The 18,918-nt window shown below is 34.5% G+C and overlaps 1 protein-coding gene across 1 annotated transcript in view; it reads right to left on the bottom strand.

Moving 5' to 3' along the window:
* Window positions 1-11,336: 11,336 nt before the first annotated feature.
* mRpL10 (mitochondrial ribosomal protein L10) overlaps window positions 11,337-18,918 on the bottom strand; it is a 59,630-nt gene continuing 52,048 nt past the window's right edge. The window contains exon 5 of the mRNA XM_090409185.1: window positions 11,337-11,793. Within this exon, the coding sequence (XP_090265311.1) occupies window positions 11,558-11,793 (236 nt within the window). The 3' untranslated portion in view covers window positions 11,337-11,557. The remainder of the gene's footprint in view (window positions 11,794-18,918) is intronic.

Genomic DNA, 18,918 nt, shown 5'->3' on the forward strand with positions numbered 1-18,918 from the left:
TACATGCTAAGTTTAAAATTATTAAATTTAGTGACGATGGTATATTGAACACGGAGTTAGGCCTCAGGATAAACTTACGCACTGTTGCTGTTACAATTGGGAAAAACAAAGATGTTCTAAGAGAGAAGAGCTACACTAGTTAATAATTTACTCTCCAAAATTTTAATGCCGAAATGAGGGGAAAAAAAACCTTTTAATTGTGAAGATTAATGAACAAACTACTTTATGTGTTGCCTTAATGCGAACAATTGATAATAACTTTGTCGTTTGCGAAAATTATTCTAAATGTGATATAAATAAATACTTCATCTACGTCACTCACGCACATATATAACTGCTTAAAACGTTACATGCACCTAGAAGTGGGAGATAAAGAAATGGCAGTGACTAGCTATACGACGAAATACGCTGTATGAGGGTGTTATGTAACCTAACGTGTCATATGACGGGGGTATTATTATTATTCGTGACACCTCCAAGGAGTCCGAAGACTCATCGAGGGAGGACACCCACTGTACAACTCTCCCTCTCCATTACTGCGCCGAACTTCTACTACCAATCACCTACATTAATGTCATCTACTGCCCACCACCACAACTAGTATTTTTGTCTGTAAATTGCGTATGTTCTCATGGGCCGATTTGTCTGTATGCGGGATGAAAAACCCGAATTTCCGGGAGAAAAATCCCTGCTACCTCACCTTCAATTAAAAAAGTCCATATAAAGATTCCTCCCGTCACGACGAGAATCGAACTTAAGCCTTTTCCAATCGAAGGGCGCAACGTACGTCGTTCTTCCAATTGCGCTAAGAAGGCGCTATGCTTGTATAAAATTTTGTTGTTATATTTGCTAAAAGTTAATAATCGATTCAAAGTGGTATTTAGTATTATGCATCCGTATATATTAAATTGAGAAATATAGGATTCAAAAATATCCCTACGTGTCATGAAGGCAGGTGCATTTGTATACAACATATATACTGTATATTGTACCAGTGATCATGAATGAATAAAGTCTGATCAGAGTTCGCCTCTAGCCAGTGGCGAAATCAAAGAAAAGAGAGAGAGGGAGTTCATGGTTCACGAGCAATTACCTCTGGTACAAAAAAAAAAAAAAAAAGCGCAGGGGACCAATTTGGGAAAACAGGTAAATAAATAAATACGAAAAGAGGTAACCAAAACAAAACACGAAATCTTAACAGTAAAAACAACTGAATAAGTATTTCTTAACCGTTTCCCCCGCTAAACATCCCTCCCATTAAAGTCTGCATTGTCAGTATACATTGCTGATTGTATTCACTTATGGCTTCCCTCCAATTAAAAATATATTACGTTATTTCTCATATTTAAAATTACTACGCAATTCATACAACATAAAGTAATTCATAAAACTGAAAAACAAAAAAGAAAACATTTATTTGATTTCATTAAAATCTTCAGATATTTAAAGACAAGCAAACTTAACAAACAGCATCTTTCATAGTACAGAATCGAAAAGAAAAGAAATAATAAAAAAAAAAAACAATCTTGCTCATCGTGTGTAGTTGAATCTACGTATTTATCACCTCTGTCCAAGCCACTAGCAACGGTTATCTGCCTTTGTATGGCCAAACCGCATTTGCTGTGTGCCTCTCAGATACGGCTAGTCGCTTGCACTTCAACCACAAAAGGCGGGAGAAGCCCGAGCTAATTACCCTTGCACGTGCAACTTGGTAGCCCCCCCCCCCCCTCCTTCATAGTACAATCAGTAAACACACGTTGTGCTCATGGCTGTCATGAAAAGGGGTGGACAGCTTTCAATTACCTTTGCGTATTTCGAATGGGCACCAAAGCTTCACCGAGAAGGGGAATTATTCATCCGTTTCCCCCTCTTACTTTACAGGAAGGGAGGGAAACGAAAAGTCCCTGCTTTTGTTATGGTTGTCATAATAAATATATGTATGATCTCCTGTTCGTTTCTTCCCCCTTTTCCCATCTTCAGATCCCTAATGACACTGTGTAGTGGCAAATGCTAATTATAAGTTATTACTGAAGGAACGAAGGAAGGGACCCCTTGCGGAATACATAGTAATTACTGGAACTTTATGTCTTCGTAGATAGTTTGTTTTGTAACAACTTGTAATTTTTGTTTCTAGAGTTTTGACTTATGATGTTATTATTATTAAAGAAGGCTCATAATTTTAAGATTATTATCAAGTTCATCGCCTTTATTATTTCCACATGAAGTGGAAATAATATATATGTATTTGGAGTTGATAGTATCTACATGATTGTGATACTATTAAATATGAAGAACGGTTCAATAATATGCATGTTGTTAATCAGTAATTTAATAACAGATTCCATGGAAGGTACTTACTTAGTCTATCAGCATCAACGACTCTAGACCTGCAGATCTAGTCCTGGATCTTCTTTTGAGGAATTAAAGGTGTACGAAACCCGGTATATAAATGCATTTGTTAAAAGGAACAACGAACTTCCTTTCGAGTTTATGATAGCATTTCTGATATTAACATCTCACTGCGCCTATATTATTTTATTTCTTCCAAATCATAATGTCTTAACGCCAATAACACCCGCATGGTGGTGTTTCAATATCAGAATCATTAATAAATTTGAACTGAAGTCTATCGTGATCATTTATAATCTTTCATTTTGCTTAGAGGCTCTGTACTGGGTTTTCTTTTTGTGGTAAAATGCCGAAAAGTATATAGTTGATCATTAACTACTATCTATATGTTAATTATCTATGCAGATTTTCATTTCAAGGAAGATGTAAGTTAATTTTGGACTACCTTCTGACATAGACTAACATTGCTGCTATTTGTGGATGAATTACAAAATAAGCCGACAGCGATGGTTTTGTCAACCAAAACGTATTCTATCGTTTGGATGCAAGTTTCACTAGTAACTAAAAGAAACGCAGCAGTTTACTGTCGTTACTAGTCGCAAATTAAGTCATGACTTAAAATTTTAAAATAATATAAATAATTAAAAAAAGATAATATAAATAATTTAAAAAATGATAATAATATAATTAAAAAAAGATAATATAAATAATAAAATAAAAATCATATAAATAAAATAATAATAATAAATAATATTTAAAAAAATTTATATACCTTAACCATTTCACGTGCATGAAATAGATTCTCAAGCTTACACGAAGCGTTTACCAAAATTTCATTTACTAGTGAGATAGGCGCGCATATAACTGTCACTATTAACTGACCGTTCTTTTATTACGTGATCAGAAGTGCGTCATCATTACAGCTTGGTTTATTTTAATGTAAATGCTATTTAATTTACTCAGTTGTTTATCTAGTCAGCGGTCTTTATTATTTCCAGCAGTCACTACCTTTAAGTGAAACACAACCAATATATATATATATATTTTTTTTTTTTAATGGAGACAGCATCTCATATTATTATTATTTGGTTTTAAATATGACATAGACCAAGACTGTTATTGAAATCTAGCATCCCAGGATGCAAAGAATCTTTATTAGAGCTTTTCAACTAAGGACAAGTTAGTTGGTTTCAGATGGCGATGACAGAATTCATCTTACCAGAAAAGAAACAGAAAATATAGTCATTAATTATTTATTATTAATAAATAATTAATGACTAATTATTTATTTGGTTAAGTTTATATAAAAGTTACCTGGCTGCTGACGAGTCACTGAGTCTAAGCTGTTGAGATTTTTATGCTTATTTAGTGAAACAGGGGTTTCAATTAACACTGATACTGAAAATATTAAAATCTTCCAAGATTTTGATATTGTCACTGCGGTACAGCACACCAGATTTGTCTTATATGGCAAAGCTTTGCGAGCGCGTATATTTGCTATCATAAATTCATTATGTATTCATCTTCTCCTCCTTTCCCCCACCCCCACACAAAAAAGTATACAGTGTTGAAAGTTTATTTTTCACTTGTGTTGGTAGCTTGCTCCACCTTTGCAAGGAGTCTCCCGGTGTTGTACCACTTTACCCCAGTCCTGAAGATACTTTCAGGCGCAAACTTTGTTTGCACACACTTGGATAAAGGATTAAACTAAATTTATTATTGTCTGACCAAGTGAAAAATAAACTTTCAACATCTTTCTCTAAATCCAGAGTAATTTAATAAAAAGGTGGCACACCGTTTGGCAGCTCCTACAGGAGGAGATGACATTGCTAATGCCTCTGCCTTGGTATCTCCACTTGGGCCTGGCTCCCACTGAAGAGACCTCAATAAAGGTCGAAACTAGTCTGGGTAGTGGTCCTTCCCTTAATGCTTAACATTATACATATCCGCAAGGAGATGTGTTTTGCATTGTGGGAGATACTGAGACAGCAGTGTTGGTAGCTTGCTCCACCTTTGCAAGGAGTCGCCCGGTGTTGTACTACTTTACCCCAGTCCTGAAGAAAGATACTTTCAGGCGCAAACTTTGTTTGCACACACTTGGATAAAGGATTAATATACAGTGAATATACAGTATACAGTGAATCACTGTATACTGTAATAAACTAAATTTATTACAGTATACAGTGATTCACTATAGATTCCTTTCTTTCATAGCATGCAAAATCCTATAACCAACCAAAAAGATATTCACATATCGAATCCATGTGATTTTAAAAGTATCCAAAATGCTATATTACTTTCGATGGATACTTCGCACCCATGAAATTATTTACGTGTAAACACGTGAAGGCCGTTTCGATTAATTCAGTAAATTACCACTCTGTTGATTGGGCAGCATGTAATCTAGTTCCTATTGTGATGCTGTAAATGTAAGATAATAAACTGAATATACATTACTTATTATGCTGTTTTTGCTCTCCTGATCCAAAGATGTACTCTGACCAAATAATCCTTACTGGGATCAATGGCTGTCATTCCCAACTCCACTGCAATCACCTGACCCCTTTCAAACCCTTGTTCTCTAAAAAATGTGTACTTGCATTCCATTATAAATATATTGCATATATTCAACTAGATTCTCACTCATAGACCACAGCCTGAAACAAGTGTAGGAAAATTATCAACAAATCCAAAGCAGACTTCACAGGGTAGAAATGCAATAAACCCTGTCTCCTGCTCCACTGTCTGTCAAATCTTCTAGCCCTTCACTAAGGTTGTTGAGTGCATTTGCCATTCCTTGTTTCCACCTCTTTCATATCCTGACAGTACTATGGTAATATCATCCAAAGATAAGTAGACAGACTTATCTTCGGATTTTTCGTCCAACTCTCATATAAATAACCAAGACAAGTCACATGTAATACCATGAACTGATCACCACATGCATCTCTGATGCTCTGATGTTTTAACAAAGATATATTAGAAAAATACCGAATAGACTTGATAGTAATAAGTTCTCTGACCCAGATGGTATCTCTGCAGTTGTACTGAGTTTGTACTTCATAATTATTTCTCTCCAATTTTGCATTGCCTTTACAAGCTCTTCTACTTCTAGCATTTATCTCAGCATAGAAGCATGCTTTTATCCAACATGTTTCTAAAAACGTTAGCCATCAAATTATCATCTCATTGCTCTCAAAGCAATGGAGAAGGTCGTCAACAACTACTTCTTCCCTACCTAGAAACCTCCTCACAGACTATGGAGAAATTTGGAGAAAATGATATAGATGCTCTTAATATTTCCAAGGCATTTGATCATGTCTGGCACTGGGGCCCTTCTCAACAAGTTACCAACTTATGGTTTCCTTCTGATCTTCTGTGACTGGATTGCCAGCTTCTAGTTATTACATGTCATTGTAGATGACTTTCTCTTATCATTAATTCTTTATCAAATAAATTTTAACCTATAATACTACAGCTTGGAGATAAACAGATGTCTGTATTTTTGGTTTAAATCTGATATTATTCTCTTCTCTTTCTCAGATATTCTTTACACTTATCAAAAATAACTATATACAAACATGGATATATTACTTCAGTTTTCATGTACATGAATGATGTAAGTCAAAATAATAGCTTCAAAAACATCCCAACTCTAAAGTTAATCTAATAAGAAAAGAAAATTTTACTTCTATTACTAAACCAGATGCTTCACTGTTGAAAGATATTATTCCAGTTAATTTTAATATCATTACTTACTTTCTAACAAATTATCCAAGCTCTCAACATCACAGGAACTACTTCTATTTTTAATAATATTATGTGGTTCTTCATTTGACATCACTCATGACAAATGCCATGTGGTTTATCTGTGATAGTTGTAACACAATTATTACATGGCTTGAAACTGCTTTATTTTGCATCATTCATTTATGAATTCTCTGCAATACAGAATGTACCTACATCACGACTTCACCCAATGTTATCCTTATTGCAAGATAGGCACCAGTTAAATTCTGCCCGATACAACAGCAAATCTGAAATCTATAAAAATATAACAATTAGTACATCAACATAACTACTTATCACTCATAGTGATATCTTCATGCTAGTTCAGGACACAGGAGTAAGTAGAGATTTCAAATAGCAAGAGATCATCACTTTTTTTTGTTAATATAATCCCATACACAAAGATCAAGTAACTATGGTATGTTAGTGCTTTGAATGGGTGAGAAGGAACTTGTTTATATTTAATTTGAAGAACTGTGGATCGTATTCTGTGTGAAACACATAAGATGGGAGACTGTTCCAGAGGACAGCAGTGGAGGGGATAAATTTGTCTTGTGAGTTTAGAGTTGAACTGTGAACAGATGTTCAAGAGTTACTGCATGCACTTCAATGGATTTAACAGAGGGTAGAGGAATTATTGATGTCAACTCAGATGAACATTAGTTATGGTAATATTTATAGGAGATACACGTAGCAGAAACTGAATGTCTGTATGAGAGTGGGTAGAGTGAACTAGTAGATTGGTCATTAATCAAACTAATTTGCTCTCTTCTGTACTAAGGCAAATATTTTTAGGGAGCTCTTAGAGACACCATCCCAAATGTGAGAATGATATTTGATAGTTGGGTAGATATGGAATTTGTGCAGGGTTAATAGCTGTTCAGATGTAAAGTAATGCCTAGAACAAAAGAGAAATCCTAATTTTTTGATGCCAAGGAAGCAATAGTTGTAATGTGTTTATGTCAAGAGAAGTTTGATAACAGAGTAATCCCAAGAAGAGAAAGAGAGATCTCATCTTGTATAGAGATTTGGGTCTTGTCAAGAGTAAGTGGTTGCTCTTGACAACCACTTACTCAGTCAATGCAAGAAAATGGTTCTTTGGGAGACAATGAAATCCATAATGGATTTCATTGTCTCCCAAAATTGAAACTTATTGAAAGTGATGAGATTGTCTGAACTGCACTGAAGAATGGTTTGGAGAGAATTTAAGGTAGTAGAGATGACATTTAACTAAATGATGGTAGTGGTGATGATGGATGGTAGATGGCTTGATGACAGTAGTGTTGATGTGTGTAGTTGGAGAATTAAGCAATAGGGGAGAGACAGCGAGATGTAGTGGAGAAGAGCATCTTCCCATGATGAGTCCTTGAAGGCATCAAGTTGTAATAATAATAAATTGAATAAATTCAATACCAGGAGGCAGGAACACAGAAAACTTCAACTGAATTCTGAATAGAGAACTTATAGAACAAGTAAAATATTTTTGCTACTTAGGAACAATTTTTAGTGAAAATGGCAAATTAAATATGAACAGCAACAGAATAAGTAGCAGCTGATATGCTAAATGAACAAATTTATATAGACTAAAAGAAATCAGCCAAAAACACTGAACTAGCAACATATGAGACAGTGTTTAAGCCAATTTCAGTTTATGGATCAAAGAGTCATATGAAAAATAAAACAGTTGATCAAAGACTATAGATCACAAATATGAGCGTTCTGAAAAAAAATCAGAGGAATGAAAAGATGGTATCAATGGCAGCAGTGCTACATGAAAAATGAAGATATTACGAAGAGATTTGACACATTCAAGAATGTAGTGGCAATCAAGATAATAGTCACCATTATAATTTTTAAAATTTTTCTGCATGAGTTGAGCTACTTGATTGTAACTGTATAACTTCAATAAAAACTCAGTAATTTTCTGTGGTAAATTTAGCTCAAATTTTGTTACATATAGTTTTATTTTTTCTGTATCATTCAGAGAATTTTTGCAAATAGGAGAAAGTCTAAGTGTGCAATACTTCAACTTGATGCTATACATATTTCAAAAATGTAAATCAAGAAATATGAAAGATGACTTTAGTATCAGCATTCAAAGAATTCATTCTTTGTATGGATGCTAGAGTCATTGTTTGTATATTAATTTATACTAGTAAGCAAAGCAATTGGTAATGCTTTGCTTAATCATATGAGAATCATTTTAAATGGTAGACCTAGAGTCCTATAAGGATGTATTACATTAAGTATATAACAATGAGACTAATTTGTACATAATTCAGAATCCTGAAAATGAAGACCTGTTAAAATTCTATTCTGTTCAGTTATCAATTTGGCATATTAATTCCACCTCCCCATAATCACTTAAATTGCACAAGAATAGCATTCCTTAGAGCTGAAACATAGATGTTACTGACAGCCAAAATTATAACCTGGCCTAAAACATTACTTCTATATTTAAACACACGTGGATAGGCTTATGTGTTCGTCACACATGTTGAATTGGATTTAAACGGTATTGATGCAAACACAGATTGATAAGAAAATCAATCTGTGTTCACATCAATACCGCTTAAATCCAACTCAACATTACTTCTATATATCAAAATACTTAACATATTAAGAAAAATCAAAAATATCCCTCTACACTATACTCTATACCCCCCCCCACCTCCCACACACAAATTTCTATAATGGAATATTCAGAGTTTAACACATTTAATTCCACTCCTTTAAAACCAATAGTTTAGCTAAAATATGTGAAATGACATATTCATAACTGGACAATGTAGTATTGAGTCCTTCCCACTTAATCATTTAAATCAAGCAGCCCTAATCATAAGTTAAAAGAACAGAGTTTGCTTCCTTCATAAAGTGTCAGTTTTTTCCCTATAGTAGCTTGTCTAACATTCTCAGTCTACTGTAACCAACACACTCTGTGCAATATTATTATTATTCCTGACACCTCCAAGGAGTCAGAAGACTCATTGCGGGAGGACACCTACAACTGTCTCAATCACTACACCGAACCTGTACTATGAATCATCCCCATCAACGCCATCTACTGACTACCTCCACCCCACTACAACTAGTATTCTATGTCTGTAAATTGCGTGTGTTCTGAAGGACCGATTTGTCTGCATCAAAAACCACAGTTTTTGGGATAAAAAACCCTGCGATATACACAGTCTAGCCATAAATATTGTTACGGCTTGAACAGTACATGAAACACTATCAGCAAATCATATACAGCTTTCAGCACATACAAACAATACTCTATACCCCCCTCCACCTCCCAATCACAAATTTCTATAATGGAATATTCATTACATGTATAACATGAATATAGAGCACTCAATGTTCGAAATGTTCCCCTTTGGCCTTCATGCATGCTCGAAGTCTGTGAGGCCACATAGTGATGGTGGCATGCACAACATCCAATGGAAATGTAGCCACTGCTCGCTCCAAATCCACCTTCAGGCTGGCGATGTTGTTTCTTGCAGGCTACTCCCGCAATGAGTCTTTCAAGCTCAAATCATGAAGTCCAATTGATTCAGATTGGGACTTCCAGATGGTGATTGTGGTCAGGCACATTCACCTCCAACCACTGTTGTGTGGTCCTCACCTTGTGTGCAGGGAGCTGCACACAAGGTGAGGCCATACTACAGGTTCCAGCACAGTGTTTTTGATACACTCTGGCAAAGGTTTTGACCTCTTTCTCACAGAAATGCAAACTTGGATATCCTCGATACGTCACCCTCACCAAACCATCACTGGCATGGAGTGATGACCTTTCTGAATCTCGGGTGCTGGCACAATCTGTGGAATTATCTGGAACATATACCCAATTGTTTTGGCAGTTAAACGATTCTTCAATGATGAAAATCTTCTCACCTGTGAAGAGGATATCTGTGCCTATTGTTGTCTTCACATACTACAGGAAAAGTGCCTTTGATTTTATTGTCCTCGGCCACATAATTTGTGAGCACATTAGAATGTGCCCACAAACGATAGGCTCTCACCCCCAAGTCATCAGTTAGTACATGTGACATCATTCTCTGTGAAATGTTCATCTCTCATGACATCACTTTCTGCTTTCTCACAGATTACAGTGGAGGCATGCCTTCACAGTCCTCACAAACTGTTGTGTCCTAATGCAGCATGGTCAACCCATTCTTTGACAGTCAGATATGTCTTCTGTATCGTAATAATAGTTAATAGTCCGATACACAAAACATCCTACTGAACCCAAGTGTTTTTAGCATGTTGAAAATAACAAGTGGCAGCATTACAACCTTGTGAAGTGCTATTACAGCTACACAGGTCTCATAATCTCCTCAATGCATGTTGACGTACAGCTAAACAACTCTTTCTACTGATAAACATGCGAATGTCGGCTGCAAGCAGCGCCACTAATGGAATTGGGATCACATAATTCTGTGGGCACCGCTAGGGGTGTGCAGAAGTTGTAAAAGTATTTATGACAAGACGAGGTATACAATATAAGTTCTCATGACCATCTCTCACCAAAATTAGGCACTATTAACACTTTAATAGGAAGAGATGGTACACTCTATTGAGGTAGCACTTACATCAGAATTGCAAACAAATATATTTATCATTATTAGCTGCAACTTGAAAAACTACAAAACACTAATACGAAAACCTCAAAATGTAGTTTTGACTTCAGCAAAGCAAGAGTTAAAAGAGTCTTATTATACAGGACCTAAAAATAAAGAGATAAATATTCCTCCAATCAACATAGTATATACTGAATTAATCATGCCTGCTACATCTGATACAAGAAAAAGGTAAAACATGCTGCATACTTTTAATTAGGAAAAAAAAAAAAAGAACAATAAATACTAAATTCAGCACTTACATCATGGCAAGGCAGAACTTTTAATCATACCACTGAAATCACTAGAGAGCTGAGCAGAAAGAAGTCCAACTAATTCATTACATCAGGGTTTGATATAAGCAGAAATTTAAGAAAGAATGTCAGGCTACTCACTGCCAGCTCAATGTGAACTTGAAATGCATACTCCCAAGGGAGTATGCATTTCAAGCATATTATATTCCAATAGAGTATCCTAATGTTTTTCTCTTCCTGGAACTTTGCAGGTAGTGGTTGAAATCAAAGATACTACAAGTGAACTTGACATCACAATGTGCTGTTTGCATATGCTTACATATAATAATAGTCGAAAACAAAAATTTTATTTTTGTTTGCATCTAAATTTTACAAAATAAATTCTTGCAAAAATTAATACAAATATGAACATATTTGATTTGTCAACATGCCATAAAACTGGCACAATTACAAATAAGCATAATGTTAATGTGCCTATTCTGAATGACTTAACAATATAGCAAATAAAAGCCTTCACAAAAACAAATATAATTTTATCTACATAAATTATCTTTCTGTTGTCGGTGCATTTTCACTTGAAGAATTATTTTCAGATAACTGTTTACTAAATTGATTTAAGTTTCTATATAGCTGTGTCTGATGATGAGATATCATTGCTGATATTTTTGATGCAGGAGAACCCAGAATTCCTGTACACCCCCCCTGCATCATATCAAGTGGTGGAAGCTTGCTATATTCTTCTAGCTGTTGCTTGCTTAGAAATCTGTTATCAATTATTCCAGCTGAAAGGGAAAAAATTCTTACTAAATTGATTTAAATTTTAAAGTGGATATAATCATATAGTGCAGAAAAATAGTGTTTTTGAAATATAAGTAAAGCTATTTTTTAACATACAGAGTCCGTCAAAAAAATGTATACACACTTCAGCAAAAGAAAAAACCTGTATAAAAATTGTAATACTAAATTTATACAGACATCAAGGGATGAATACAAGTTACCTTTGACTTCTATAATTATGGGGTGCTTAAAGTGGTTACCATTAGTGTCCAGACACTTATTATTATTGTTAACTACTGCTTGGGCAACGTTGGCCAAAGTGTCCAGTGGGATTGCAGCACATGTTGTTTCAATTTCTTTCCAAAGGGCCACCAGTGTAGCTGGTTTTCTATGATACACTACATCCTTTAGAGTCCCCCACAGGTAGAAGTCCAAGGGTGTTAAATCAGGAGAACGTGGAGAGAACTCAAAATGGTCTTGCATTCCTCGAACGACAATCATGCCTCGGCCATTTTGTTCGACTGCCCTACCGGTCACGTGTTGATGCAGTATTATTCATGTGAGTAATGACATCTTCTGAGAGAAAATCATGCTACACATTGCTACAGTAATTCGATCCACCTTCGAAAAATGTCCATAGATGACATCTGTTAAAGTGTGTATACATTTTTTTTGACAGACTCTGTACACAGTACTGATAATGCAATTTTTGACAATGGCAATATTAATATTAAAGAATGTGTATCCTATAGTTATAACTACCTTTTTAAACCTCAGAACAGGTATACCAAAGGAATAAAAAGTCAAACACCTCAATAAAGGTCAAAACCAGTTTGGTTAATGGCCCTTTCCTTGATATCCCATAATGCAAGGCACATATTATACACAACCTGTGTGCCTTGCATTATGGATATCAAGATAATTAATGTCAAGTCATTAGCCTCTTTATACAAGTAACCTTTACATACAAACTTAGTTTGTTTACACACATCTATAAAGGATTAAACAAGAATATAATTTCTTGGAATCTTTAAATTAATGGTGTGAAATGTTATTACTACATTAATATTAGTATCCAGTTGTAATTGCAAATTTGTAAATGTCCATGTCCAGAGTTGAATTCAAACCCACAGACTGTTGATTGCAGAGCAGATACACTATCCACATAGCTAAGCAGACAAGCAGCAAACTCTTGCTCTGTATTAATATAATACTCTCCTCTTTCTCATTTATTAGCTTCATCTATATTTTGTCTATCAAGTTACTCTTGCCTTTTAAACACATTGTGTTCTGACCACAATGCTACATAGTTCAGTAAGGATATTACAACGTTTGCACTTCAGCTAGAAAGAACTGAATCTCAACTAGGATGTGAGGAAGCTTTATGATTCCCCTTCCCTCCAGTTAAAGATGAGTTAGCTGAGCTCATATGAAAATGACAGGATTTCTCCTCCCAGAGACTCAGGTCTATCATCATTGCAATTAAAAAATGCAGTACATTTACTTCATAATCTTAACTACCTTGATCATAATTCACACTAAACTAAATGCTTGCTTTCATACTTGTTCAGATTTAGTAGAAACAATTAATGGTTCTACTGCATTAAAATCAGAAAGGTAATTTAATATTATTTAGGAAATAAAAATTACATAATTTTATTACAAACATACATCAAAATATGAAGTGTACAGATGTATATGAAGTTCAAAATACTATGCATTTTTAATGATTTTTATGATTTACTATTCATCTTTAAAAAGCTGAATTTTCAACAGATAAATACTCTATCAAGTGCTATTTTAATTAAATTATAATTCATTTTATATATTTTAGTTCATTTCACATTGGAATTTTTTTGCAAAAATTTTATAAATATTTCATAACTGGTCTTTATTGTTTATTTTTTGTATATCTTGTGTATATTATCATTAAAATGCATATACACTTGGTCGTCGACTTATGACCGACTTCCATTCTGGCTGACAGGTCGTATGTGTGCCATATATTTATTAACAGTATTCTTTAACCTTTCTAATCTTTTTATCATCTTTATAAAATATTTTAAATTTATAATTATGTATATTGTACATAATGTGAAAAATAATACTGTACATACTGTACTGTAAACACAAAAATACAATCTAAAATTAATGTAAAAATTAATACAAATGAAATTTGCAAAATCAATTTTTAATCATTGCTTGTACTGGGTTTTGAATCGTCAGGGTCATGTTCTTGGGTTGAGGTAGGAGATGTTCTCTTGATGAGGAACATGATGAGCTTTGTTTGAATAGTTTGTTTCTTTTTTTCTTCATATATCTCACGATAACAATGCACAGCATCTTGAATGATACGTTCAATCTTTGTGAATCGTTCAACATTAAGGTCCATTGCTTCGAAACTGGCAAGAGCTTTATTCAGTTGCGAAAAAGAATCTGATAAACTCTTTGCAGGTTCTTTTTCGCAACTGAATAAAGCTCTTGCCAGAGGAGCCAGAAAAGAAATTTTCTGGCTCCTCTTCTTCCTGTCTCACTTTTTCTTCTGACACTCTCTGTGCTTCCAATTCAATCAACTCTTTATCCGAAAGTTCTTTTATTTCACAATCTAGCAACTACTCTATGTCTTCTATTTCACATTCTAATTTAAGATTTTTTGCAAGTTTAACTATTTTTTCTGTAATCACTTCCAGTTACTCTCCTTTTTTCAAATCCTTCAAATGTATTTGCATAATATTTTAGACACTTTTTCCAAATTTCAAACGAGCCTTAAAAGCTTTGAGTCCTGGCATCCTTTTTGCTTCTTGGTGTACGATTAGGCATGAGTTTCCATTGCAAGCCGGTTTCATCTACGTTAAATATTTGTTCCAGTAGATAACCTTCTTCTTCTTTGATTAAAGAGTTGAAACTATCAACGAATTTTTGGGCTTCATCTTCATCTGCACTTCCTGCTTCTCCTGTGACATATACATTATGCAAAGCAAATCTTTTTTTAAAAACGCTTAAACCATCCAGTACTAGCCTGAAAATCTTCTGCGTAATCGGCTCCAGCGCGTGATTTTAAACTCTGAAACAGACTTCTAGCCTTCGCTTGCACTGTGCAAAGGCTCATGGGTGAATTTTTCTGTATTAAATCTTCCATCCACATAAACAACAATTTCTCCATTTCATGGATGGGTCCCTGTCGTTGTTTGGTTAAAATTGTAGACTTCATAGGTGCGGAATCTTTCACAGTTTCCTGAATTCTTTCTTTGTCCTTAAGTATCGTCGATACCGTGGAATGTGATAACTTCAAGTCACGTGCTATCGCATTCACTTTCTTTCTGCCTTCATACTTCTGGATAACTTTCATTTTACACTCTAAATCAATAGTTTTCCTTGACTTCTTAGCCGGCATATCTGTAGATGAAGGCATTTTCCTTTTACTTGACATTTTATGGGTAGTATTTCAGTAGAATTTTAATTAACACACCATACGCACCCGTGTGGAGACACCTATAACCCCCCATCGGGCGCGTCCCCTAGTGGCGGATCGGGTAATGCTCGTCATAGTTTACTATGAAGGGTAGGAGGGAAATAAAATACCTCCACAGACCAACAGGATAGCACTTCCCTCATAGGCCGGTCTGGGGGACCTTGAAGGTGGCAGCCCTACCACCAGACTTGGGTGCTGAAGGCTAATCCCCTGCATACCTTAAAATTTAACCCATTAAAAGAAATAAAGAGATAGCTGAACTAACTAAATGGTTAACGATAAAGCGAGGAAAAAGATACATGAGATACGGAACATGGAACGTTAAAAGTCTACATGGAAACAAATTAATAGATGCATTTAAAAATCAAGATTGGATCTGCTAGCAGTCACAGAAACAAAAAAGAAAGGTCAAGGTTGCCAGAAAATGAAAGATGGGTATATACTTTTCTATTCAGGGGTAAACTTAAGAGAATGGGGAAAACAAGGGGTAGCTTGCATAATTAAACCAGATCTCAAAGAATATATTACTAAATGGCAACTAATAAACGAAAGGTTATTGACAATCACTATAGATTTTAAATCAGACAACCAAGTATTCACTGTAATTGTTGCATATGGCCCAAACGATAATGCTAATAAAGAAATTAAAGATGAATTCTTACAAAAAAAACAATTGAAGAAGTTCTATCATACTACTAGGAGACCTTAATGGCCAGGTAGGGAATCAAGTAGATCAGGAAACGAAACAAGTGTTGGGATCACAAGGAGAAATAACCCGGAATAATAATGGAGAAAGAATAATAAATCTTTGCCTTACAAATAATTTAGTAATAGCGAATACCATGTTCAAGCATAAAGAAATCCATAAGTTTACCAGGGAAGAAATGGAAAATCTATAATCGACTACGCCATCATAAGCAGATCATACTGGAAGTATACAAAAAATGCAAGAGTCTATAGAGGTCCTGAAATTGGCAGTGACCACTACTTATTAGTATTGGAAACAATCCATAAAATAAAAGTTGAAAAATGTATAAAAAGTAGCAAGGAAATAAATGTTAAGATAAAGAACTACAAACTAAAGAAAGAAGAAACAGCCATTGAGTATAAAAGTAAAATAGAAGAGAAGATGAAAGAAGTAGAAAAAGAGATATATGAAGACAAAGATGTAGAAAACCTCTGGTACAGGTTCAAAACACTTCTTCTAGAAACAAGCAAAAAAAATTGTGGTGTATCATTAAATAATAAACAGAAGAAACATGAAACACCCTGGTGAACTGAAGAACTAAAAGAAGAAATTAAAAAGAAAAAGCAATTATGGAAGAGATATATAACATCAAAGCTGCAGGTTGATAGAGAACTATACAACAACCAAAGAAATAAAGTTAAAACCTTAGTGAAAGAAGAGAAAAGAAAATGCTGGGAAGACTTCGGACGTACTTTAGAACAAAATTTTAAAGGAAACCAAAAACTCTTCTATAATGTTTTAAGAAGAATGAGGTCAGAGAAAGAATGCCCCATAAAGTTTATCAAAAATAAGGATGGAAAGTTACTTACAAATTCCGAAGACATCATGGAAAGATGGGAACAGTACTTTCAAGAATTACTGGAAGATGCAGGACATGGAAAAAATAGAACCCTAAGAGCAAGACACACAAGCAAAATAGAAGATCAGAGTGAAGAAATTCATGCAAATGAACTGTTAGTAGCAATAAATAAAATAAAACTGGGCAAATCAGCAGGCCATGACCAAATAACACCAAAAATAGTAAAAAATTTAGGAACGAAAGCCATAAAATTTCTTTTACACCTATTCAATGTTGTATGGAAAAAGAAAATTATTCCTAAAGATTGGGAAGTAGCTATAATAATCCATATATTTAAGAAAGGAGACAACCGCAAATGTGAAAACCATAGAGGAATTTCGCATTTAAGCGTTCCAGGAAAATTATATGCCCGTATTTTAGAAGCGAGGCTTAGGAATCAAATAGAAGATACACTGGATGAAATGCAACATGGCTTTCAAAAAAATACAAGCATGCAGGATCTTATCTTCAGTCTTAGACAAATATCAGAGAAAACATTGGAATATGGAAAAGAATTACATTCATTTTTTATACATTTTGAAAAGGCCTTTGACGAGTTCCCAGACACTTAATATGGCAAACATTAAAGAAAAACAAGATAACTTAATAGCAGCCATACAAAGCCTCTACAAAAGTAATAGAAATTATGTAAGAACCTGTAATAATAGATCAAAAGAATTTGAAACAAATGTAGAAGTGAGGCAAGGCTGTATCCTCAGCCCTCTTCTCTTCATCATAGTAATGGATGAAATTTTAAAGGCATGCCAAACAAAATCTTCTATTTCCTATATCCTAGGTGGAACAAAAAAGTTCCACCTAGGATATAGGAAACTGAAAGAAACCAGGATTTCACACATGGCTTTTGCAGATGATGTAGTGATTCTAGCAAATACAGCTGAAGATCTGCAGTACAATATCAACATTTGGTATGAAGAAACAAAGAAAAAGAATATGACCATAAATATAAATAAAACTAAAACAATGATCATATCTAAAAACCAAAAAAAACACATAATAAAAATAGAGAATCATCAACTGGAACAAGTCCACTCATTTAAATACTTGGGATCATATATACAAGAAGATGGTAGACTAGACACAGAAATTAACAACAGGATAAGAGGGGGAACAAAGCTATTCTATGCAATGAAAGGCCCACTCCTAGATAAGAAAGAAGTCACCCAGAACACCAAAATGGCAGTATACCATTCAGTGTTTCTACCAACATTAACATACAGTTGTGAGTCTTGGTGTTTAACAACAGGAAACACAAATAAACTACAAACAATTGAAATGAAATATCTCAGGAAAGTGGCACAAAAAACAAGACTAGACCGAATAAGAAATCAAACCATAAGAGACAGCCTTCAAGTTGCACCTCTGAATCAATTCATAACACAAGCCCAAATGAGATGGTTTGGACATCTTAATCGAATGGAAGAAGGAAGAATAGCAAAAACAGTATAAGAAAGCCAGAAAATAGGAAAAAGAAACATAGGCAGACCAAGGAAAGGTTGGCAAAAGGAAATTAAAGAAAAATTGGAAAAGAAGGGAATTAACGGGAAAGAAACAAAACAACAAACCTTGGACAGGACGGCATGGAAATTTCTTTGGCAAAATCTCAACGCTTAAAAGCATAAGAGATCATAGACAAAGAAGAAGTCACCACACGCAACAGATGCTTGAAAGCGACTGAATGTATGTGAGAGATAGTTATCATACGCGGGTAATCGTACGATAACTAACGTATCCCATAGTTATCATACACATAGCTGCCTGATTTATTATTAATTTATTCATTAATTTATTATTTATTTATTTTTGTGGTCGTAAGTGCAGACGGTCATAAGTCGACGACCAGGTGTAATTCTAAATAGTCTGTTAAGCTTTGCATATGCATATACTGGAATTACTTGATTTTTTTTTTTTCCGTCCAGTGATTATAAATATTATCAATTGGTAAAATGCAATGTCATTCCATGTAGTATCGTGAAGTTGCATAAAAATTTTATTCCCATTTTGGCAAACTAACAATTAAGATTTGGTCACAATTAATTTTCAGGAAATTACAA

The sequence above is a fragment of the Typopeltis vanoorti genome, chromosome 2, assembly GCF_054136105.1.
Source record: "Typopeltis vanoorti isolate ZY-2024b chromosome 2, IOZ_Tvanoo_1.0, whole genome shotgun sequence".
In the NCBI taxonomy this organism is placed as follows: domain Eukaryota; kingdom Metazoa; phylum Arthropoda; class Arachnida; order Uropygi; family Thelyphonidae; genus Typopeltis; species Typopeltis vanoorti.